The sequence below is a fragment of the Micropterus dolomieu genome, linkage group LG10 (assembly GCF_021292245.1).
Source record: "Micropterus dolomieu isolate WLL.071019.BEF.003 ecotype Adirondacks linkage group LG10, ASM2129224v1, whole genome shotgun sequence".
In the NCBI taxonomy this organism is placed as follows: domain Eukaryota; kingdom Metazoa; phylum Chordata; class Actinopteri; order Centrarchiformes; family Centrarchidae; genus Micropterus; species Micropterus dolomieu.
The window spans coordinates 14,130,176-14,155,420 of NC_060159.1; the positions used below are offsets into that span (position 1 = coordinate 14,130,176).

Sequence of the window (25,245 nt, forward strand, 5' to 3'; positions counted from 1 at the left end):
CGTTTGTTTAGCACATTTCTCCCAGAGCAACACAGCTCATGTTCTATTATTAATTACTGTAAACATTTGCAAAACCTCTGTAAGGAAAACTGTGGAAGCATAGATCAGTAATGGTGACTGTTCACTAAATGAATCTTGTGGGCCTGAACCGCCCGAGACAGGGTGCAAAATAGCTTGGGACCTCTCTGGCAGCCAGTTGCTATCCCTTCGAGACAAAGGGAAAGACGATGATGAAGAAGATGAGAGGTGGAAGAGTTTGTGTAAATGTTACACAGTGAGCACGAACACAAGTTCAGGCGTGGTCAGAACCTGTATGTTTTCCCACAGCAGCAACACCTGATTAGTTTCCTTTAGTGAGTGTCTTTACATTTGCACTGGTGTGATATGAAGCTCCCCCGAGGTGAAAATAAATGCATTTAGCTGAAATGGGATGTTAGTTTAATAGAGTTGTCCCGCTGACCCACGATATTACTTTGTCAAGCCGTTTACACGACTCACTGAATGAGTTGGTGCATCAGGTCATTGTCTCCCTTGTGGTTACCACTGGAGCCACCTGACAGAAACAGATTGCAGTGTTTGATATCACACCTTGAGACAATTCATCAGCACACCCTTGATAATCCTACCATGCAGGGCCTGCATAAGTAATGCTGTATATGCATATTCATAACTGTGCCGTTTCCTTTACAGGCCCTTTTCATTCAACGCTTACCAATGTGGCGAAACAACTAGCCTGCATCTGGCCCTATTCTTTCTCTCCTCTCGGCCCTTTGATATGGATGCCAGCTCTCTTTTTCTTCCTCCTCTTGTTCTGTTGTCATACCAGAAGATTATTTTTGGACAGAGAGAATGAGGCAGAGGACCCTGTGGCCCAACCACGGAAACAACTCGCAGCGCTGAGGTGGGTGCAGCTGGTTGGTGTCAGAGGTTCAAGTATTCAACACTGGACAGAATTGGGTTGAGTGAAGAACTACAGTGTGGGGGGGGTGGGGTGTCACAGGAAGCTGCTATTAGGGTAGGCGTGTCAGTGGTGAGCAGTACCATTGGGTTTGTGATGCCATTCCCTCCTTGCATTTTGCAAGAATGTTAAACACAATTTGCAAAGTCACATTACCAGCATATAAAGAACACAATCAAATTACAGACTCCATTAGCTTTTATTTGAAGATGTGCCTTCTGGTATCCCTATGTTTATATTAGTGGCGCTGTACATCTCGGTACCTATGACAGCTCTGAAAACTGGCTGCAACAGAGAGAGACAGTTCAAAGACAAAGCTGGACATTTTCTGAAACAATTTATAGCTGATTTGGGTCAAATCAAGTGATAAAGCACAAGTGTGTTCACAGAATCTTAAGAGTAAAGGATCACTTCACTCAAACTACACTTGAAGCGTGACTTCATCCAAATAAAACATTTTTTTAACATTTCCGTGACAACTAAGCACTGAAGACCGTGAGTTGTGTTGTTGAACTATTTTCCAAGTCTAAGAATTAATAGAAATTATGTAAATAAAGCAAATAAATCCGAAACCATCTGCATGGTTGGACACCTCTAGGGGAAGTGGGAAAGCATTCTTATTAATGTGGGTGACCTGGGCCTTTACAACAAATCATTTTGGACCACCATAACCTCTTTTTTTTTTTTTTACAAAAAAAGTTACTTCTAATAAGTACTTTGTCATAATTATAATCATCCTACATACACCAGTTCACAGACTAACCTGTAGATTATGGTGGATGTGCACTTGTGGTCAAACTTCCTGATCAACCACTCAAGCTGTCGCTGATCCAAAGGTACGTTAGCTTCCTGCATGCATGAGAACATCATTTTTATAATGGTTTTCAATGTCATTGTCAAATGTCAAAGTCACTTTCAGATTTATTGTACTCATGAATGACATGTATGCCTATGCATGTATGGCATTTTTAGTGCAGTGTGAGAAATTGTCGGCCTGACCTTTACAGCCTTCCTGAAAGCAGAGGTGGAGACCCTCATCGTTCCCTTTAAATCCAAAGCCAGGAAGAAGTCCATGATGCTCTCATTTCTCTCTCCAAGGAATTTCTATGCAAGAATCCAGATCACGTTTTAAATTTGGAAATCGAGTAGAAAGACACATACAAAAAAATTATCTCTTTAGTGTACTTACTTACTACTTAGGACAATAAAAGGTTGTGTGCATGGACATTAAATATTAGTTGATATCCTAGTCTATCTGTTGCTGGATTTCTCTCCCTTTGCTATCCTGAATACTGACCTGAAAGATCTGGAGGGCAGATATGTTCCTGGTGACGGAGCTCATGATGCTGTATTGAACATCCAGAGCGGGATGCGTCTGACAGGCTTGTTCCAGCAGCTCCACAAAGGCCTCACACACAAACACTGTCTGCACTCACACATTTACAGGCTAGTTCAGAGCATAGAAGTAGTCCTAGTAATACTCATCACATATTCACATACAGATTCATATTTATACATAGTTCAGATGCCGAGGTGGAAATTGTTTTTGCTGCACTTACAGAAATATCGATCTCCTCCACTGCTGATTTCATGTTGTTTTTAACTGTCTTGAGCAGCGTCAGAGCTCCGATATTTGTCAGGGGGTTATGGGAGAGCTGAACAAAATGTACACACACCAAACCTTATATTTAACATAAACTGATCTACAGAGTGCAAAACGTTTCAACTCACCGTGACGTTGATCAAACACAACAAAAAATACCACTAACTCACAACCCTTTTGTCCGCTCACCTTGAGGACCCTGAGGGTGTCGTTGGTGGCCAGGCCCTGGCAGAGCAGTGTCACGGCCTGATCGTCCATACAGTTACTGCTGAGGTCCAACAGCTGCAGCGTGCTGTTTTGTTTCAGAGCTTGACCCAGCGACTCTGCCTCGATGTGGCCAAAACCGTTCCTCGACAGCTGGAGCTGCTTCAGAGTTGAGTTCACCTGAAGAAAGGAAAATGAGAGGGACAAACAGCTGTGATAGGAGACAGGCCGTCAAATATACACTAAAGGCTTGAGCTTGAGCGTGTTTGTCACCTTCAGTCCAGCACTCAAAGCAATTGCACCTCGCATACGAAGGTGATTCCAGCTCAGATTTAGGACTTCAATACCTACATTTCTGGCTTTTAGAAAGAGGAAACAAATTGAAAAAGTCATAATACATTTGGAACTTGAACCCAAATTATATATTGAGTCTTTTAAAGTCAAACTGAGATTAAAATACATCTTTGCGAAGAAATGAGTGTATATAGCCTATATACTTTATATACAGTATACTGTATATCATTGGTGTTCATTTTGACTTGTTTACCTATTTGGTGCAAATTGTCCTTACCAAAAATAAATAAATAAATTTAAAGACACAGTGAAATTAAACATATATTTCTAATCCTGTGTCGTTACGTTTAAAAAAATCTGGTATATATTTTTGATTAACTGTTTATTTAGTCAAAGGATTTTGCATAAGTAGTGACATTCGCCTAAGTCAGTCAGAAATGAACTACTGTACCTAACATATGACCCAGATGTTCTCCTCCTGTATCACAGAACTTGTTGTGACTGAGGTCCAGCTCTTTGACCACATAGTCACCCTGAGAAGAAAGAAAACGTTGGACTGATGCTTAATGCAAATTTAACAGTTTCTTGATTATCTATGAAGGTTCTCAATCATCCAGGTCATAGTTATCCAAGGAAGGATAAAATTATAGGCAACTGGACTTGGTTGAAGATACTCAAAGATGTTTCACCTCTCATTCGAGATGCTTCTTCGGAGGCAAATTTATTTATTAGTTAGGATATGGTAATGAAAAACGTGTAGGAGCTCAAATGCTCTTTTGCCTCACTGATTCAATAGTCAATCCTTTGTACTAACCTTTAAAACGTCAGCAAAGCATTTTGCAGCAGAATCATCAAACTCATTTCCTAAGAGAAGAAGGGGAAATTAATTTAATTACTAATCCAAAATAATATCCACTTGTCCTCTTAATTGTGTATTACAGTGGCAATGTTTATAGGTAATAGCTTCAGAGGTAAATGTTTGTCACCTGAGAGTTTGATGGATTTGATGTAGTAATTGTCTAACAGCATCTTAGATATGATGTCCGCTCCTTCAAGGTGCAGCTGGTTGTTGGAAAGATTCTGAAGTAAAGACATTCAGTCATTTGGAGATTCAAGCGTTCATTCATTCTAAATAGAGTTATTTTAATACAATATCGTTCCTCTAGCAGTTCAAGGCAGATGAGTACCATGTTGTCCCACTTGTTAATGCCAGGCACATTTTTCTGAACTGATGTATTCAACGTGTTAGTTTTAAAATAGTTACTAGACTCTCAATGCAGATGTTTGTTTGAAGCATCTCCTTCAGATAGCGTGTCCCCTCTGCCCAAAGCGTGTTGTCCTCCAGCTCAAGGTTGGTGATGAGATTGTCACTCTAAAGCACAAAAAGGAGGGTGAAAAATTAAATGAATGACCAAAAATGAGAAACCTGTCAGATCCCATTTCTCTACATCTTTTTCTCTGCACTGAAAATGTAGGAAAAGAGAAACACTTACAGAATCAAGACCTCATATGTCATCATGAAAACAGTATCTTTAAAAGGATGTACAGAAGCAAAACACTTTGTGAAAGCTATATACCGTAAATTAATAGTGCCATTGAATTTAAATGATCGTTGTACTATTTGTTTCATTAAAGTGAATATCTAATATCTGAATATCTAGTTGAAGGGGGGAAAAAAACATACTTGCAAAACTATGGCCAGAGCTTTGGCCCCCTGAGGTCCCACTCCATAGTGATTCAGGTTGAGACTGACTTCACCCAAGTGGTGGAGGAAGGAGGAAACGGGAATGGTCCCTGTCCGCCGACAGGCCTGCAGGTACAGCTCTGCACGGGAAAAACTCTGTCTCTGACTCTGTCTCTGATTTGTGGCTTCTGAAAGGAAGTGGGACATAAGAGGTGTGTGTGTGTATCCATCATTATTCTACTGTGTGACCACTGCAACCTACCGTCTGTTTCCAGATCAGTGTCCCACTCATCACCACTATCGCCCTCTTGGCCCTGGGTTGGCTTCTCCTTGTCCTCTATCTGATCCTGGTTTCCCGTGGGCAGGACTGACAGATCCTCACTGAGCTGATCCATCACACCACAAAATCCTGAGAGCCTCACCTGTGTCTGCACAACACCACTAACTAAATACATTTTCTGAAGTACTGTACAATTTGAAGGTACTTATACTTTCATTTTCTACTACTTCCACCTAACCCCCCTACAGAGGCAAATATTGTACTTATTACTTTTTATGCTATATTTATTTGCAAAATGTTGTTACTTTGAAGATTCAGATAACAAAACAAAATATAATCAACAAATACATTATGATGTAATAATACATATTAAGGTGAAACTTGATTGATCCCTGGGATAAATTCACAAGCTACCTGGTAGATAGAGGAGCCTATAATAATGTAGTTAAAATTAGCCCCACCTTTACCAGCTTCAACATTAAAGTGCTGAACAAATTAAGTAATGCATCGATAATAAAACAATAGGCTATAACGTTACACTGAAATTGTCCGTTCTGCATGAGCACTTTTACTTTTGGTACTTTAAGTACATTTTAAGGAAACGTTTGTACTTTTACTTAAGTAAAAATTTGACTTGATTTCTCCACTGTGGTAACGGGCTACTAACAGCGTTTCTTCAAAGTTAGCGGTTTGCTCGACTTATACCTTGTTAAATGCTTACTTGTAGTTACTATGACTTTGTTGAAGCCCCAGTTGTTATGTGGCAGCGAAGGCATGAAAATTCTGTTTCTATCTGGCAATAATTATTATTTAATAGGCTATATAACGTTATAACGCTGATTTAATTTATGCCCGAGCAGACCAACGTCAAAGAGGAACCATTTACCGTTATTCTGGGCCAAAATAAGTTAATTTGAATCCGTATTTTAAACAAACACTCACGTTTCTGTTAAACAGGCATATAAAATGTCCGCAGAGTAGAGAAAACGGTAGCCTACCTGAGAAAGTTTGGTCACTTTGGGAAGTGTAACGTGTTAAAAAAAAGAAAGAAAGATGACCGTTTAACTGGAAACCAATGGCCGTTGCTAGGGAGGTCAAATACTCCAAGAACAACCCGGTGGATAAAAATAATATGAGAAGAAAATAAAAGGAAATATAATGGGAAATGGTCCATTACGTTTGTCTTCAAAAGTAGCTGACGACATATCTATCAGTAGTATTTTTAATCGTTACCGTCGTGCCGTTCATAAAACATTCCACTAGATGGAGCTGTTGACCGCAGGCTGAGTCAATACTGATCTACTGTACAACGAAGAAGATGGGCAATTGTTGTTGCATGTGAAGTGTTTAGTCCACAACCTGTAGGTGTCACATGAAAAGCATTATGGCATAGGTCTCGTAACAACTCAATGTTTTTGCTAATCCTAACCACAGGGGGCTTATTCATTTACCTTTACATATCTTATGAAAACAAGTTCAGGGAGGAAACACCCAAAATCAATGTATTGACCATGTTGTTATAATATTAACTGAATATATTAATTACAAGACTTGCTTTTATATATCTGTGGTGTCAGTGTAGTGAAAGTGAGCTGCTGTTGTGCCTCCTTCAGCAACAGTTTAACTAGTCTTGTAATTACATTGCAAACATAATAATTATTATATAACAAAAACTGAAAACAAGGCTACAAAATTTTCTTTAACTTAATCTTCGTTAAAAATCAAAAGGCAGTGAAATAAAAACTCAATTGAATTATTATAACCATAGGGCAGCTTTAAAGAAAGCAATAAAATCTTAAGATAAATTCTAAAATTTAGCAGCCAGTAAAGGGCAACAAGAGCTGGAATGGTACGCGGTCATGTCTGTTAAAACGCTGTCAGCAGCTTTCTGCGGTGGAGACATTTCTCCTGCTGAGCCCTGAACAAAGGGAGCTGCAAGCAAGGCATGATTGCACAACTTATTGTCACTTGTTCTAACGTCATAACTCGGAGGAACAAAAACAAGGAACGATACATTTCACTGGAGAAAACCTGAGAAATCGCATGTCTGATTGGGTCAAACTAAATAACAAGACATGCTCTTTCTTGTAGTTAGAAAATAAAATTTAATCTATTCAGGGTACCAGAGTCATACATAGCAGATACAGGTTCAGAACAGACATTGAATGAAATACTGCTCAGCTGAAAAGATTTCCGCTTGTTTTCACAGCTGTTTGACAGCGCAACATGACAGACAGACTGGAAAGATTGAATAGACAAATCACATCAAGTGATTAACAAGCATTTCATATATGTTTATGTATACAAAGCAGTATAAAACAAGTACAATAATGGACAGACAACAAGTCCAAGAAAAAACAAGGGTGTAAACATTTTGTGTATATGTGCTTTTCATGACGCCAGCGTCACCACAAATCGGATCAACCGGTAACTGCCATCGTCAAGGCAGGGTATAGAAATCAACATTACAAAAACAAATAAGTTCTACTCCGTCTGGTGTACTTGTATTGAGTATTGTATCCTAAAAACTCTACTCCTGTATATTTCAGCTAGCATACAAAAGCAAAACTGCAGAACACTAAGCCTTTGTGGGCCTCTTCATTGAAACAATGCCACACAATCTACTCAGGGCTTTTGTAACAGAGCACCATATTGATATTAGTGTGTTTCCTCAGTGTTGTTTCCAGTCGTACTCTACTGTTTCCATTGGTCCCTTTTAATGTAGAGATGGTTGAAGTAACAACTAGGCACAGCGGGTGTCAACAACAACACTTAATGCAGAGATGAAACTGGGTTTTTCCAGTCTTCCAATGGAGAGAGCCAGCTCATGTAGCAGTACTAAGGAAGCCCTACAACCTCAGGTCTTTGGGCAGTCTCCAAAAGTCTTCAGCTTGGAGCTCAAGTGCTTGTTTAGAAATGTATTGCCAGTTATGTTTTCATAACTAGTGGCGGTGCTAGTTCGGGCTTCAGGGACTTCATGTCCCTGGTTTCCTGGTTTCACTTGGCGTCGGCAGACAGCTGCTCCAGCAGGGGGTTGGCCTCGCTCTCAGGTGTTTTGACGCTGTCGGTCCTCACGATGCAGGTGGGCCGGTGGAGATTGAGCATCACCATCAGCTGCTGCCTCTCCATGCGGAGCTCCTCGATCTGGGCCTTCAGGTCAGAGTTCACCATCTCCAGACGCTCCGATTCCTGGACAGAGATTCTGAATTATTAGAAGTACTTCAAAGCTGTGCAGGTGCAGTAATTCTGATCATTTAACCCAAGCTTGTTTTAGACGGCTCGTGTTGGGCTGAGTGGCTCAAATGTGCTCTGCCTCAGCTCATCAGTATGCAGTGCTGTGTCATGAACTCACCCGTTGAAGGAAGTCAGTCCGTTCCTTCTTTTTGTTTCGGCATCGCGCTGCTGCCACCTTGTTTTTCTCTCGTCTCCGTTTCCTCCGTTCCTCATCTTCATCCATCTGCAAGTACAGTGTACTGTTAACATGAGAGACACATATTTTATGACTGTATTCAATATAAAAAATATCTGATTTATCGGATACTTTAAATTACATAAACCTACAACAAACAGTAGTGATCACCTAACTGTTGCGCAACCTCTGCAGTAATTCTTGTTGTAAAAATTACAACTTCCAAAATCAATCAGTTTATCATGCCCACATTCTGTATTTATGTAAAATTATCATTTTAATGTAAATGATGGAAACAACGTCATTGTCTTATCTTAAAATGACACATGTTCCAAGTCTGCTATCAGGACATTTTAATTCATTGTAAAAATACTGTTTCTGAACACCCGGCACCTCAATATAAAAATCACCTCTCACTCTCTTTCTTATTTTTTTTTCATCACTTCAGATTATTCACATTAATCCAAATGGCTTGCGTGTGATACTCAAATGAATTTTTTGGTTCTTAACTGACAAATATTAGCTGGAGACTGATGTCATGTGTTGTTGGCCTTTGAAACATCCTGAATCTACTACCCTAGATGTATATCTTTCACACACCCTCCTTCTGCACTATTTTCTCTTCATCCCCACCTCTGTCTTGATGGCCAGCGGCCTCTTCCCCAGCCTCCCCAGGAAATGCAGCGGGGACAGCATGGTGCCCAGCTGGCGGAAGTCAGCCAGCTTGAGTTGATCAGTGAGCGTGGTGGCCGAGATGCCCGCCAGCGGGCCCAGGCTGGGCAGAGAGCCCGCCGCCAGCGAAGGGTCAGGTATCTGTCCCGGCATCATGTCCGACCCGGCCACCACCGCCGCTATGGGAGAGAGAAAAGAGGAAGAGAAGGTACAATTAAATCGAGAGAATAAAGCCTAAAAAGCAACTTTTTTAGTATACACAGTGCAAAGCAAAGTGTCCACACACGTAGAGTCTGGAATATACAAATAAATCACATTTTATTCTCTTTTCTTCTCATTTTATGTTTTTGTATAGAATTACTTTTGCTAGTTCCACTCTGTTTGTAACATGAGCCATACATTTATATCCTTCCTGCATTATATTGCAGACAGTGTCGTTTGTCTTTATTATGATCTTAAAGTCTTCTGTTCACAAAAAGTTTCATTTACAGTCTTATGTCCTTGTCAAACATTTTTCTAAATATGGGTTGTTGTTTCCAAGAATGCGTTCAAACGTTGACAGCTTTGACAGCTGTCAACGTTATCTTCTTAGTCAGCAGCCAGTAAAAAAAAACAAACTTCACGCTGTCAGAAGCTCAACACTCATCTCTGTAGTTTCACATGCCAAGGGAAGTCATGAAACCCTTCGGTATGATCACATAAACTAAGGGTTATCTTCTAACATTTGTGCTTCTGATAATCTACAGAGCGGTTTTCGTAAAGAGGATTCAAAGGATATCAAAAACACTCATGTCAAAACACAGCAGGTCACACTCATGCATTCCACCGCCGCCTTCTATCAAGCCCCCCTCCAGTGTATTTTGACATTTCTGATATTTCATATTTTTCTGAGTCATTTCCTTACAATGTTGATTACCCACATAGTTCGCCAAATTTTTTTGACAAATAGCTTAATTTTGTGCTCAAAGTTGCAAAAATTGCTTAGTTGTTAAAACTTTCACCTGCCAACGTCTTATGGTGCTTTCAGACCAACCGCGAATTTTCGCGTCGCAACGCTTTCCTCGTGTGAGTACATTCGCTGCAAGTGAGAAGGCTATTTTAACGCAATAACGTGAATGAACACAACTCGCCGTTACTACAACTGTCTGAACCCAAAGTAAACATTTTGCTGTGATTAAATAGCAATAAACGGATTAAACTGATGCCGAAATAACTACAACATGATGCAGATTTGTTAAACATATGAATTCGTGCTTTGTCAGGTCTGTCAGCAAGACAGCAGGACAACAACTTTTAAAATGTTTGTTTTCTGAATGGAGTTTGGATCGATCAGGGCTATGGGTCACAGTACAATGATAGCTGGAATAAAGTTACAGACATGTTTTCAGTTAAAAAGCTAATTTAATAAAAGTAGTTAACTCCCAGCTCCTCCCGCGAGTAAACGGCGTATTTGTCTGAGCAGAATCCGACCGATTATGGGTGTTTATTTATCCAATGTTAGCAGCGCTGCTCACTGCTCCTCTTCTCCAAGTTTAGCAGCTCTCAGCCGGCCAGCAGATCCCCTGCTCTGCCCGGCCCTCTCCACACAACGCTCTGAAGCCTCGGTGACGTACGGACAATCTCAACACTGATAGGCTATCGCGACTCAGCGTCACACGAATTCCTTTGCATCGCCGGCCCCGCCCCCTTCGCGTCGCTTCGCCCCACCCAACAGGAAATCGCGGCTCTACGCGTCTTTGCATTGACTTTGTATGTAAACTCACCGCCCCGCACGCTTGCTTCGCTTTTGGTCGCACGATTATACACAGTCTGGAACATGCATTTTACAGACGGCCGTTTTACCAATGCATCGGGGGAGGCACCCCCCACACCCCAGCGGTAAAGAACGTTAACCAAAAACGGCAGTTAAAACTGGCTGGAGGAGGGCTTTCAACAATTTGGGGTAGTTAAGAGGGGTTGACCACAGCGCTTTTTAATGTAATCAGGGAGGAATGAGGGACGGAGAGGAGAAAAAAGGAGAACTTTCGCAGGCCTAAAGGAAGTGGCTGGAGAATTAAGATGTCTCTCTAATTACTGCAAGACCAAGAGTTGGAAAACTTCTGATGGCCAAATAAAAAACAAATGTTACAGATGGGAACAGTGTAACATGAGCCGACGGTACCCTGCCCATCTCTGTAATCTCTCTGCAGAGGCAGAGTGAGACCAGTGAATTTAAGAAAAGTCTGACTGGAAATTGTTCAGTATTGCTGTAGAAAAATAGACTAAAAATGAATAAAATAAAAATGTCCAGCAGGTAATAGATGGGTAAAAGAGGCTAACATTCAGCTGCCATTTCACATTTTCTGCTGTTGTTAAACCAAACAAACTCACTGGGTGGATCCAATTTGTTTCTGACAAAACCCCTGGCTGACTGATACAACTAAACTACTGGTACTTCAATAAACTTGGCGCACTGACAAAATGTCAGCCAGGATTACAGTCTGAACCCAAAGCTATGGGGAGTTTATAAAAAGACAGACGATATCAGTGTGGCTTCTACATTATTCCCATTTGCCTTCCGAGTATTCGGCTGAAGCTGAACCCTCCGCAGGTCAGGTACAAACCGAACAAAGCCCCTCTCATTTGGAACCAACAAAGACGTGTATTGTGAAGAGCTGCGGAAACAGCTGCCTTTGCTGGTGGGTGACTAGCTGACAGGCCGACTGTATTGTAAGTTAAACCAAGTTTTTCTTTCTTTGCTACTTGTCTTTTTTTTTTCCAGGGCTGAAAGGCAAGCTCTATTAAAAAAGTCATAGAGGAGGTAATGAAAAAAACAAGGTTATGTAACTCTATTCTAATGTACTCCACCCTGCTTATGGGCTGGTCTCACTGTGTTTTTACAGTTGGACTGGGGTTCGCTTTGGAGCATGGTGGAAACCAAATCAGCTCACTTTTTAGCAAGAGGAAATCAACTTTGAGGCGCTTTAGTGTTCTTTTTCTGCTAAATGTTTTAGACTGATCTGTCACGTCACACCTCAAATGTATTTCTTCTATCATTTCATCCACATTATTACGAAGTTTAATAATTAAAGTGACGAGTAGCAAGTACAGTGCTTCAAAGAAATGAAGTCTAACGCTGTAGTTAAACCACAACCTCACATGTTTTTGCTATCTTTTTTGGTGGAGAATACTGCACGTAGCATCTAAAATCCCCATTTTAATGACCTAAAACTTTAGGTATTACAGTACATCGACTCTCAGTCTCCCATTAATCTCCACACTACTTTTGACCTGTCCCTTACCACCTTCAGTCTGCATGATTTATGCGCTCCAATGACAAGTTAGTGTGGAGCCAGCGTCCAATGAGGCATTTTATTATTTAAATCCCCCTCTCTGCCTCCTTCTTCCTCCCTCCCTCTCTCCCTCTGTATGTATACTCCCATTTACACTGCACTTGGCAGCAGCCTGTTGTTTTTGCTGGAGAGGAAAAGAACAAGACAGCCCTGGTTAAAAAAAAATCCCTCTCAGACAAAATTCCCGTTCTCTCAAACTCCCGGGAGAGGTGGAGGAATGGAGGGTCTCTCTGCAGAGAGGCTGTCTAAGAACAAGGCAAACCAAATGCCAGCTAATCCAGGGTGAATGAGAGAGAGAGCGCGCTTTAAAAATAGCCAGACGATAGTATAAATTGTTGGACAGCAGTGACTGACTATTAAGTCTTTGATAGAGCAGTAACCTCTGTAAGCTTACAAAACCAGTTTGATAAATTCTGAGACTATGGTCCAAGTTTCACATCAGATCTAAAGTGTCTCCCTGCCTCTGCCCATCTGTATGTTTGACTAAATCCATCCAGAAATCGGGCAAACATGAGAAAACCCTCTGTATGTTTCTCTCACGCTGCGCATTACCGACCAATAACAGTGCTGGAATTCAAAAGATGCAATCCAAACTAACCCCTGGTCTGAGAGGACAGCCAGAGGAACTGAAGCGCCCATCAGGAATGACTGAGCAAATTGCTCTCAGAGCCAAAATGGTGTCCAATACCCAAGTTGGCCAGACACTCAGGACTGGCTTACAGACCCAGATTAGACTCCGTCCTGGACAAACACCATTTTTCAATTCAAACTGACACTAAAAAAATAAGTCAATTCAGGAATAATCATAATTTGTGTCTATTAGACTGGCTGGTAGACAGTACAATGTAATGCAACCCTGCTTACTCAGACATATTGCAAGGAAAGCCCCCCCATTCCTCGCTATGGCTTGTTGAAGCCTGCAGCGGAGGCCAGACCTTGCCACACACATGCAGAAATACACATTCAGTACATAAACCTCATATCTGTCTGCATGACATCACATAAATCAAAAACCCACCAAGGTAGTTTTGCCAGCGGCATCCGAAACAAGGGTGAAATAATGTCTGCAGCAGGACGCTGATCAATTATGAGACATAAAAGTGAGTTACATGCCTTTCCAGACAATTTATAGTAGTTGTAAACTCAAACACATAACAGACTCTTGACGGTCCTCACTATTGAGTTAAATGGGACTTTTAAGTTGAATAGAAAGTTTTGTTTTATGTTGAATCTGCCACACAAGTGTCTTAAAATCCCCCTCGCATCTTCAACACCCCAGCAAGCCTCGAGACATGAAACCCTCATCTGTACAACAGTGGGAAAGTTTGCTGATGCATGTCTCGCAGTGTGTAATTATACCGAGATTTTTAGATTTTTAAAAAGGAGGGGTATTTTTCTCTCTCTCTTTTTTTTTTCTGTCAGCAGCAGCCTTCAGCCGAGGATTAGTGGTCAGCGTTTGATGATGCAACGGCGTCACTGTGCTTTCGCAGTCGAGCAGAAAAGCCAGTGCCACCGCTTTTAGGCCCACACTAGCCTCAAACAAAGACACCTACACAGTCCAGCACCGCTGCCTCTCAGGGCTGACTGAGAGGAGACGGGCTGAAGCCAAGGGCGGGGAGCGGAAATATCATGTATTAGTTATGAAATATAGGACTGTACCCTTCTGGCTTCAGCCCAAAACTAATCTAACCGCTATGTGAGCCATAGATAACTGGAGGTGTGTGTGAAGAGAATGCAAACTGTGAGGGTTCCTATATGTGTGCAGGCAGTCAATGTCTCCAATATACATTACCAATCTGCTGGTTTCTTTGCTCACATACTCTATTCTGTCTGCAGCTCAACCAAATGTGTCCATTTCCTGAGTCATTCCTGAGAGCAATTAGCAGCACTGAGGTATTCAGCCCCTTACCAATAGTCAGCAGCACGACTGGAGGCCCTCTTATCCTCATCCCCTATAGAGACGGTGAAGGAGAGGGGCGGGGGCTTACAGGGGCTTTTCAAAGGCTACTCATTACCTTCATACACTGTTGCTTTTTAAAAAGGAGCCCCCTAACAGCTAACCTCTACCAGCGCAGTAATTTTGGTGACTGAAAGCAGGAGTCAAAAGTATTTCCTTGCTGATTTATCTTCGCCCGAGACCCAGAGTTGTTGTGCTGCCAGACAAACTAGACTTTAAATCACTGGATCATGGCATTACGGGAAAGCCATGCGCACTTTCCAAGATGCAATTTGACCACTTTTTGTCAGCATACTTTATTAAAGTCTAATTTTGGACTCATAAGGCAGTGCGCGGCCCACACAGCAGCATCTTGCAAAACTCTTGCAAACAGCCTCAGCTGCCCTAACGCTACAAGAGCACTGAAAATGAACAATGAGCACAAAGGCCCGGGCCAAGGCACGCTCTCACAATCTCTGGCCAAGGTCTCGGCGATCATCATTACCGTCTGCACTCAGTCAGGCTGTGTGTTGAGTTACAGCCTTTCACAATCCTCTGAGGAAACCGGGGAATTTGGCACCGACTTTCCTCGAGGACAGGACAGTCCAAATATACAGTATCAACATTCCTTCAACCGCTCATTATATTTTCTTTGGAGGGACGAGACAAAGGCTTGAGAAGGGAAGAGACAACGTAATAATGGCTGTTGTTCTGATCATGCTGCGGTCAGCTCTGGCCATTAAACTCGAGGGTGAGAGTGCGTGGGAGTGGATGTGATTATCACAACAGAAAGCAGGATCTCCTTTCATTTCAGCTTTCATTTCTCGTTCTTATGGGCTAAACAGCTGCTGCTGAAATATTTCAAAAGTCCTCCTGTGAAGATGATTAAACCTTCCCAAAGCAATTCAACACAATTATGAACTTTTAACCTCGCAAAATTGTTAACGATGATGAGACCCTCAGCTGCAGCAGTAATGAGCAAGCTTAACATCCCCTCACAATTACAGTTTGGATTTCTTAGCAGTGAGCAAGCTGGAGTACAGTGCACACAGAGGTTATCTTTTATTCACAATGAAATTACACAAGAGGGCAGGAAGTTTAACAATTGCATTTTATTGCAGACTTCAGCCCAAGAAAGAAAGTTTTTTTTCAGGCAAACTGAAACACAAAGCACCTGCAGATACGCACACAACGCAAGAGGACTGTGGCTGCTTTCATTCAAACATTACGATGTGATCATTGGCCGGGTTCCTGCGTGGCCTGCTTCATGCCATTCAAACAGTCACACACCTATATCCTGCATCTGGGTGGTCCGGGGTTAAATTATTGTAATGTTACAATTTTTCTCCACATTGTAAGTCAGGATTAGACATTGCGTGGCGCTGAGCTTTAGCTTGGCCCAGACATAGATTAAATGAATCAAAATATAAGATGCAAACAAAAGCTATTTCAAATGTATGGCGTCTGTCACAAATCCAAGGCAAGTTATGTGCAATCACAATCAATAAGACATTGGCCAAGCAAGTCAAGAAAAATCAGATTTAATGCTGCCTGTTGAAGCAATCACCATTATTGTGTAACGTGCGGTTGTCATTTTAATGCTGTTTCATATTTTGTCCTCTGATATTTCCTCATCTGCCCCACGTCAAGCAGATGCTTGGTCTGATTAAACCAGCCCCAGTGCCAGCATGGTACTATGTGTTCAGCCCTTTTGTTGCTCTGCAAGGCTGTGAGCTAAAGGTCAATGCTTGGGTCGACATTTAGTGACAAGACTGTTTTGTGTGCAAACAGAGAAAACCGGCTTCAAGTCTAAAAGAAATTCTGGAAATCTAGAAATCATAACTATGTAAAGAACTTTTAAAGAGCTTTCACTGTTCTCTTTTCTAAATAGAAAAAACACAACACCACTAGTTTTAATGACTCTTTTCTCAGTTACACCTTTGGACATTTGGGTGTTTGCTTCCACAGAGTACATCTAGTCTGTCCTGACACACTGTTTTGACAAACCATGTGGAAAGGCTTATGGGGACTACAATGTGATACTGATAATGTGATACACTCAGCAGTGAATAGCTCCCCCAGCATTAGTATTAGTATCATTGAGCCTAGCTGTTGCATAGTTGGCTCGCTCGCCTGCAATGCGTCTGCTGCCTAGTCAGTGTACTGGAGTGCAGCTTGGCAATTCCAGCTCTCCAGAGACGCACTGGAAGGCATTTCTACTTAAAATAAACCCTGTGCGCCCACGTCCAGCCTCTCAGCCCTGTCGGCCCTGCACTACTTGTCGGCTCGCCAGCCCTTCCCCATTAATCCACTGCAGCGTTCCATTTATGCAGAAACCATCCTACGGATGTGCCCGGGCAGGCGCTGGGCCATTTAAACCCTCTGCAGCACACGCTTGTTCACTTAGAAACATGTAAACACAGATAGAGACACAAAGGAAACACATATATAAATAAATAAATAGTTTCCCCTGCGTGGCATGTAGTTGTATGAGCAAGCACTGCACCAGCTGGAGCGCTCACTATATAGGAAAACACTGAACCTATGAACTTACAAATCACACACCCACACATATATATATACATATTTGCCATTTCATGATTGGCCTTTAACCTTCAGGCCAACATGGGCAGAAAGCTAAAGCTACATCTGACAGTTACTGTTACACAGGAGAATGTAAATCTTTTCAAAGACCCTGGTGTGGACACGAGGACGATATTTACTGGCTCATCACAACAACACAGGGAAAACAAAAAATTGTTGTGATGATGAGGAAGAAGTGTAATACTGGAGGTAGTATGCAAACTCACATGCGAGGCCTGCGCACACACGGTGTTGTTTTCTTATTCAGCGCAGGAAAGGTACAGTAAAACACACAGAGCATGTGCAGTATGATGTGCCAAAGATTACAAATATGAGCCAATCTGAGCGCACTTTCTTGGCTGTACTCACATTCTGCCAAATAAACTTCATACTTCATTTACATCACTTGTGTTTCAAGGTGAACTAGCAATGTCAAGAAAAGTTTTTGTATTGCAGCATAAGGGGGGTACTCGGGAGAGCGTCCCTGATTAATTCAATATGTAACAGTTTTAAAAATGCACCATACTTACTCAGAGAAAACTTGTCAGGCGTCTTCTGTCAATGATGCAACTGTGTTTGGACGCTGTAGAAGGTGATAAGACACATATTACTATTCATAGCAGAAGTATTAGTATTGTTATGAGAGCTGAGATGACTTGTCATTTGGGTTTGAATTATCAAGCAAAAGTACTAAACATACTCCTGTTCCTGTTTCTCAAATGGGAGGATTGTTTCTATTTAACATCAGTGTAAATTGCATATCATTGAGGTTGATCTTTGAAAACAAACTATATGAAGACCTCTCGGGCAACTTTAAGTTTATTAACAACTAATTGATCAACAACAATTGATCAACAACAAATTGATGGATACATTAATTTATGAAAATTATAATTAGTTGCATCCGTAATTATTATTTCTCCATCCATACAAACTGAGAAACGCCGCTATCTTACACTCATTTTGCAAATCTGGTATTCTTATCTATCAGACGCATATGGTGAGTAACGTTTTTGACTTTCTAGCGGTAGCAAAGTGAAAGTAGTTAAAAAAGAGTTGGCCAGAGGTAGATGAACTGGATGAGCCAGCTGATTCTAATGTTACAACAGTTTAGACAAATGGTATGACTGTAACGTTACAGCACTAACAAAGTTGAATTCACATGTTTCTGCAAACGTGAAATTAGAAAACCCCTGCGGACTCCGTGCAGTTTGGTGCACCAGACTAGCTTAACGTTAGCTAGTGGTTACTTTGAAAACCCACAGCATGCGGTGCGTATAGCGTTACATAACTGTTTTCACAAGGCTAACCGACACTTCTCCTGTTTAGCAACACTGAAATTAAGACTCCCGAGATGAAAATACCAACAGTCCAACACAAACTGGCGTGTAATTTAGCTGACGGGTCTGTAAATACCGAGCTGTAAAGCGAGAGTTGCTACAACAGTTGTAACAACAACGTTACTTAACGGTTGTGGCAGCAACAAATTGACTTGTGCCGTGGGAGCATGAAAAACTTTAAAACTGTTAACACCTCAGACTTCTTACAGCAATTAAGTGGAAATAAATCCTCATGAGCTGATGTTAACGGACACAAATAGTGCAACAACAAATAAAAAAAGCAATGTGTTGAGACAACGTGGTGAGAAAAGTGCAAAATAAAAAATGCAAATGTGTCAAGCCTGTACCAACATTTAGCTAACTACTACTAGCGCAGCAACAAAGACAACAATAGCAACACATCTCGACGGCTCACACGCAGACTTACCTGCTGTGCGTCCAAAATCCGCAGTACTAATGGGACGGTGTGGGAGTCAGCAGTCGGGTGTAGGTTTTGGGACTAGCTGAAGCCGTTGCATCAGCCCGCTTAAGTACTGGTCTTGTCTGTGAGGGCTCCGGAATGCGGAACTGCCCTCCCAATACGTAAGCATGGATGAAAATAATGTAAGAGGAGGGCTGGAGACACAGAGGTTTGTTTGCTCCACCCCTGGCAACCAGAAAAAACACACAGGCTGGAGGAGAGGAAAGTTTCAGCTGAGGGACCGATAGAGATAGAGATAGACATGGGCTGAACACACGCCTCAGGCCATAAACGAGTCAACAAATAAAGGTATGGCTATAAACACACACACACTCGCCTTAGCTGCAGGTGTTTTATTATTTCACAGAAGACTGCCAGCAATAACATTATTATTATTAATATTAAATCCAATTGGGAACTTATTTATAACCTATAATCAGTGGTGGAAGAAGTATTCAGAATCCTTTATTTAAGTAAAAGTAGTAATATCACACTGAGAAGATACTCCACTAAAGTCCTGCATTTAAAACCTTACTTGAGTAAAAGTATGTAAGTATTGTCAGCAAAATGTACTTAAAAGTACCAAAAGTTAAAGTACTACAGCATTAAATGTTCCCTGTCAGTGTTTTACTATTATGTATGATGTTGTTTGGTTAATATTGGATAGATAGATGTAGGGTATAGGGTTTTGCTAATTTTAACTACTTTATATACTGTCGAGTCTTTAATCTACAGCAATGCCTCATGATTATGTGAGGTCATCATACCTTTGTAGGATGCCATCTCTCTAAAAAGTCAGCTGACAAGTCAACAAACAGTCCTGTTTCCAGCTGATATAAGGTCGGTTTAAATAGTTTATTTAGATTAAAAAGTTCATTTTCTCAACCCTTAAAGGAACACTTCATCCTTCAGTTTATCAGTAAAATACAAATTCAGAATCACCACAAAAAGTAACTAGTAATTGAAGCTGTCAGGAAAATGTAGTGGAGTAAAGAGTACAATATTTACCTCTGAGATGTAGTGGAGTAGAAGTTTAAAGTAGAAAAAAATGGAAATACTCAAGTAAATTAGTACCTCAAATTTGTATTGAAGTACAGTACTTGAGTAGATGTACTTAGTTACATTCCACCACTGCGTATAATACAGTTTTGTAATGGTGGTTAAAACCAAGTCTGAAAGAGGTGCAAGACATCTGAGTACATTTAGAGGGCACTCTGTGTGGCACTGTTCCCAACCTTGGGATTGTGACCCCTTAAACCAGTGTCTACTTGTGACCACCTGCTCACAAGTTATGGCCTGGAGATGTGAGTTGTTTGACCCAAAGAGTGATTTAACCTTTTCAGATTGTTTCATTTGAATTGATTTTAGAGGTCTGAAAGGTCAAGGTACGAAAATGAGAGATAAGTCCGAGAAAATAAACACAATTTTGTGCAATCATTTTCTTTCTCACATTCCCTTCAATCATCTTGTGAGCCCCCAGATTTTATCTTGTGATCTCTTGGTGTGGAGGATTTACAGTGGGACACTTTACCCCACAGCATACAGTATTATTTGTTGTCTTTATTATATTTAAATTACATTTAAAGCCCTCAGAATAGATTTCTTCTGATTGTGTAAGCAAGGGGAAGGATGTGGTGTAGTGCATGATTTCTTTCAGAAGATGTAAATTAGCCATTTAGGCTAAAAAGGAATTAAATTTGTCAATGGCCCACAGCGGTTCCTGCCATCAAATGACTATTTTATGTACTGAAATAAAACTTGCAGCCCACAAGTGACACATATAAACACATTTAACACCTACTGTTTATTTCCATATTAAACAATTAGGGTTTATAGGTGTTTTTGTCAACATGTTATGGTCTTATTTTCCAATAAAGAGAGTAGCCAAGTGTTTAATCCCTCTGTTATTTACCTTTTAACTGGTAAGGCGGAGTGCCATTTTGATTTTCATTGAATTTATTTGTTTTCTTCCTTTGCCCTTCCTGTGTCATTAGGCCCTCAAAGTTGCATTCAGGTGTTTGCACAGGTTTATTCCCAGTGTGGCTGCTACACATGTTTATAAGACTTATTTCTTTCCTCACACCAGTTAACAGAGAGCTAAAATCCTATTATTTCAGGTGGTAGAGGAAGTTAATGATTAATACAGTAAATCTTGCAGGATATTCACACATGTATAGTTTTAGCTGCTGTGAAATACAATTTTATTTCCTTTAGGCTCTCCTTAGTAAAGATGTGACTTGATTCAAAACGCATAATAACTAAAACACACAAAATCAAACAAAAGTAATTTCTGATGGAGGTTCCAGACAGTTCCAGATAAATCTAAAGTGAATGCTGCTTCCCTCTAGTGTGGGCAGTTGCAACTGCATCCCACTGGATAAAACTGAAATGTGACAGTTAAAAGCACATTATGGATACATGAGGTTATAGTCTTAAATGGATGAAAAAAGCTGTTGGCAATATGATGCTAAATCCCTTTTCTCCCTCTCTCTCTCTCTCTCTCTCTCTCTCTCTCTCTCTCTCTCTCTCTCTCTCACTCTTTTAAATTTTTGTTTATTTTATTATAAATGACTAGAATGCAATGTTTGGTTTTTATATATATGCATATAAATGATGCCAAATCTTAATCATCTCCACCTGTGGATTACTTAACAAATATCAATACCAAAGTCACATCTGAGCTGGGATATAACATCCAAAAAACAACGATTATGGGGGTGTTATCATGAAAACTGCTATAAAATAGTGTGTCTTAGTATCATTGTAATCAAGAACACTCTATTGTCCTGTGCACTTTTTATTATATCTCAGGTTTTTATTGTTACCATTATCTGAGGCTCATTTGGGTTTAACACGATGCCATCTCAACCGTTCCACCTAAAACAAGCAGCTGAGTTATTAGAGGCTCACCAAAATACCCGACTCTGTTCCTTTTTTTAGATTCTAATTTGGTTCTGCTGTGATTTATGTCTCGCATCTGAGGGGAGGTCGGTGGGGGTGGGGGTGGGGGGTGGGGGGTGGGGGTTGGGGCGGCGGCAGGGGGAGCTGTGCGTCACAGTCGCTCTTAACATAGATGACAAATTTTGGGGGAGGCATTTGGGGTTAATAAAGCAGAAGTGAATCAACAAGCAGAAAGATTTCATAAAACAGGAGGATCCTGGACATCTTTATTTAAGACAATTCAGCAGTTTTCCCTTTGCAGGTATTGAATTTCAGCTGAATTCCTCCATGACTGCAGGAAGGCAGCCATAGATGTCACTCACTACATGAACACACATGGTGCAGGCCTGTTTGATACTTTAAGCCTTTAAGAGGGAACTGTCCCTGCCAAGAACAATAAGACTTTATAACGGCACTCTGAAAATACAGACCAAGTATGCAGATCATGTTAATTTGTTCAACAAAATGTTGTTTTTTAAAGATTGTCTTTGAAGACACAAGTTGTGAACGTGTAACACAAAAATTACTTAAAAGACTGCTGTTGTGGAAAACTAGGGTCTGATTCAGCATGTGACAAAGACAAGGTGCTTGTCGTTCCTGTTCCCTGTTTGAAAGTTCGGAATTTAACATTCACATTGAGATCTTTGTGTTTCAAAACATAATCTTGGGTGCACTTTTCAACAGCTGGCCAAATGATGAATGGAGAGGAAGTGCAGTTTGTGGTTTTGCAGCTATGCCAAACTCAAGCAGAGTTCTTGCTGTGTGGGCGTCAGTAGTCAAGGAAAAAACAATGGAACATTTCTGCAGAACCAGGCATTGTGTTTTTCTGTCTCTTTGTTCATTCATTTGTAGACAGACATTTACACACGTATTTGTAATAATGTTTGATGCAAAAACACTAGCGTCTCCTTCGCACGTCCCTGGTGAAACAAGATGTAAACAAGTCATATTCTCATTTTCTACAAAGGATGAAACTGATTAAAATCTGCAGGTTTAAGTTTAATTGTTTTGTCATAGTATTATCCAACAACACCACATCTTTGGGGAAATACCCAGCAAACCAGACACCTCCAGACATAATCCTGAATCATCATCCTCCACACCGCAGACGTAATAGACAAGTTTTATTTTTATCAACGCTCCATTTCATTTCCTTCCTTCCTTTTTTCAAAATAATCTCAGACAGTTGTAATCACATCAAAACACCTCTAGCAATGTGTAAAGACCCTTTTCAGTCAGGTTATTATTAGAAAACTGTGCAACAGATGTCCTATGTTTTGCCATCATGGGAATTAAATTTGGAAATGGTGCATTACTACAATGATATTTTCCATTTTCTGACAGCAATGGTTGGATGGATGAATGGAAAAAATCTTTTTCACATATTTTGGCATAATTAGTTCAGTGATGCACTGATCTACTTAGTGCACAAGCTGGCATGAAGGTGTGCGCACACATACCAACACAGTATATATTTTAAATATAAAACATTCATATATATTTTAAATATAAAACATTTTCCTTTCCAGTCATATACATGACACATGACAGCACACTCCTGTGTATGCAGCACTCACATACACATAAGACACATGCCCTTCTTAATGGATTAATAGTGCCCCAATTGCGTGCTGCGCTAACTTTAACGCCCCCCCCCCATCTTCATCTCCATCTCACATCAGCTATCACTCTGCGCCTCCTCACCCACTGCTCCTGTTTCCATTTGAGTTAAAGCTACCATTGTTATTAGTGCTGCAAGACGTGGATTCACCATCTGTTGTTCATCCACCGTATCAAAGTCTATGAAAAGCACATTCTTTTGTACAAAGAAATTACATCTTTGCAGTTTTATACACTTATATCCTAATGTTAATGCTCATTTCAAAATAAATCAAATCAATCAAACCTTTTTCTTCTTATTGTATCACTGAAGATCTCCAGTTGGAACCACACAATGCTGTTTGAGTTCATGTGCATTGCAGCACCACCTCTGGCACTGTTACAACGTCTCTCATAGCGTTACTCATGTCAGGTGACCCAGTCTTCCCAAACCCGTGTGACATTGATTTATCCCAGTAAATATAGCACTTCCTTGGGAATATCACAGCAAGCAGGAAACAGAGTGGTCAGGAGGTGAATGAGATAACAGAGGTGGAAACAGTGAGCACACAACAAATAATGGAAAGATCTGTAACCAGGCAGTTTGAGACACAGCCTATTACAGTAAATAGGGAAGCCGCCCTTCAAACTTTGTTCTTTATTAATAAGTCAGGTCAAGTCAGTGCTCACAAATTCAAGGTGCTATACAGAGAAAAAAAAGCTCATACTGTAAAAACATGCATACACATGCATAAACAATATAGGTTACATATACACATATTGCCAGTACACAAATATGCACCAACCTGTGAGAGTAGGCTTGGATTAAGCAAAAACAACTAACAATCTTGAGAAATCAGTTCAAAAGGCAGTTCATTTAATTATAATTAATTACTATTATTTGTAAGGCCTTATAGGCTACCAAAAGCAGTTGACATCTAATTTAAAACAAGCTCCACTTATCACATCTGAAATGTAACTAATAATAGGAGAAGGTTTAAATAATAAAAATTAATGTTGGCTGAATTCCAATTAACTGCTTCAGATTCAGAGTCCTGGTATTGTGTATGCTGGCTCACTGTCACGCTGTCATGGCTTAGACACTTGAAAAGAACAGAGACATTTATTAGTAGCACCTGTGTTTTTGCTACTATGAGAAGTCAAAAATGTACTTTACTTAAAGGCCCTGCACACCCACACAGGTGTTTTCTGACATTCTGGATGATTAAACCGCTGCTCAGCATGAGTTATGGCGGCGTTATGATGGGAATTATGTAAGGTCACCAAACTTCATGAATAAATAGTAAAGATAAAGATGAAAATTAGACCGTCCTCACAGGTGCAACCAATGTAACAGGAGGGTGAGTGAGTCTGAATCAATCCTAAACAGATCTTTTATCAACCAAAATAATTGAGAACACCTGTGTGGGGTGTACCATCGGTGTGTGTGGCCTTTAAGTACAGTTTTGAGTACTTTCTATTTATAGTATTTGACAGGGACCATTTTGCTGCCAATTCAGTGCTTTTCCTTTGGATACTTAAAGTGTATTTTGCTCTTAAGACTTATGTACTTTAACTAAAATGTTGAATGCATGATATAGTTTTCCATCTTTCTACTAAAATATCTGAATACTTCTTCCACCACTGCCACATACACAAATTCAGTCTGACTTCAGCGTAATACACCCAAGTAGGCCTACTGCACTAAAGTATGAGCTACTCATGTTATCTATTTCCATTTTATGCAACCTTTTACTTCTACAGTATTTCACCACAGTTTAGAGAGCAAAAATGTATTTTTATTCTACTACATTTATCTGACAACTGTTGCTAGTTACTTACTGAAATTTTACATATGCTAGGCTACACATTGTTTCAGTTTCAATAACCCCGAAGTGTGTCTACATTTGTTAATAGCCTACTGTTAATACTGAACTATTTTTACTTTAAA

General features: G+C 40.5%; 2 protein-coding genes across 4 annotated transcripts; both read right to left on the reverse strand.

Moving 5' to 3' along the window:
• Positions 1-1,138: 1,138 nt before the first annotated feature.
• Positions 1,139-6,286, reverse strand: LOC123977820 (leucine-rich repeat-containing protein 74A-like). 3 transcript variants are annotated; one of them, XM_046060810.1, is made up of 14 exons: positions 6,257-6,286; positions 5,006-5,171; positions 4,744-4,931; positions 4,324-4,431; positions 4,046-4,139; positions 3,874-3,923; positions 3,511-3,592; positions 3,039-3,124; positions 2,751-2,945; positions 2,518-2,613; positions 2,256-2,384; positions 1,958-2,062; positions 1,722-1,807; positions 1,139-1,243 (listed from the first exon to the last, which is right to left on the reverse strand). In XM_046060810.1, exons 1-14 carry the CDS (start codon positions 6,269-6,271, stop codon positions 1,222-1,224), a joined length of 1,422 nt encoding a protein of 473 aa, XP_045916766.1. In that variant the 5' UTR covers positions 6,272-6,286; the 3' UTR covers positions 1,139-1,221. The 3 variants fall into 3 exon arrangements, with proteins under 3 accessions (XP_045916766.1, XP_045916767.1, XP_045916768.1); XM_046060811.1 differs by lacking the exon at positions 6,257-6,286 and adding an exon at positions 6,022-6,236; XM_046060812.1 differs by lacking the exon at positions 6,257-6,286 and adding an exon at positions 5,745-5,894.
• Positions 6,287-7,104: 818 nt separating this feature from the next.
• LOC123978023 (jun dimerization protein 2-like) lies at positions 7,105-18,880 on the reverse strand. Its single transcript, XM_046061123.1, has 5 exons — positions 18,723-18,880; positions 17,486-17,538; positions 9,066-9,283; positions 8,376-8,480; positions 7,105-8,212 (listed from the first exon to the last, which is right to left on the reverse strand). Exons 3-5 carry the CDS (start codon positions 9,258-9,260, stop codon positions 8,021-8,023), a joined length of 492 nt encoding a protein of 163 aa, XP_045917079.1. The 5' UTR covers positions 9,261-9,283; positions 17,486-17,538; positions 18,723-18,880; the 3' UTR covers positions 7,105-8,020.
• Between the last annotated feature and the right edge of the window lie 6,365 nt (positions 18,881-25,245).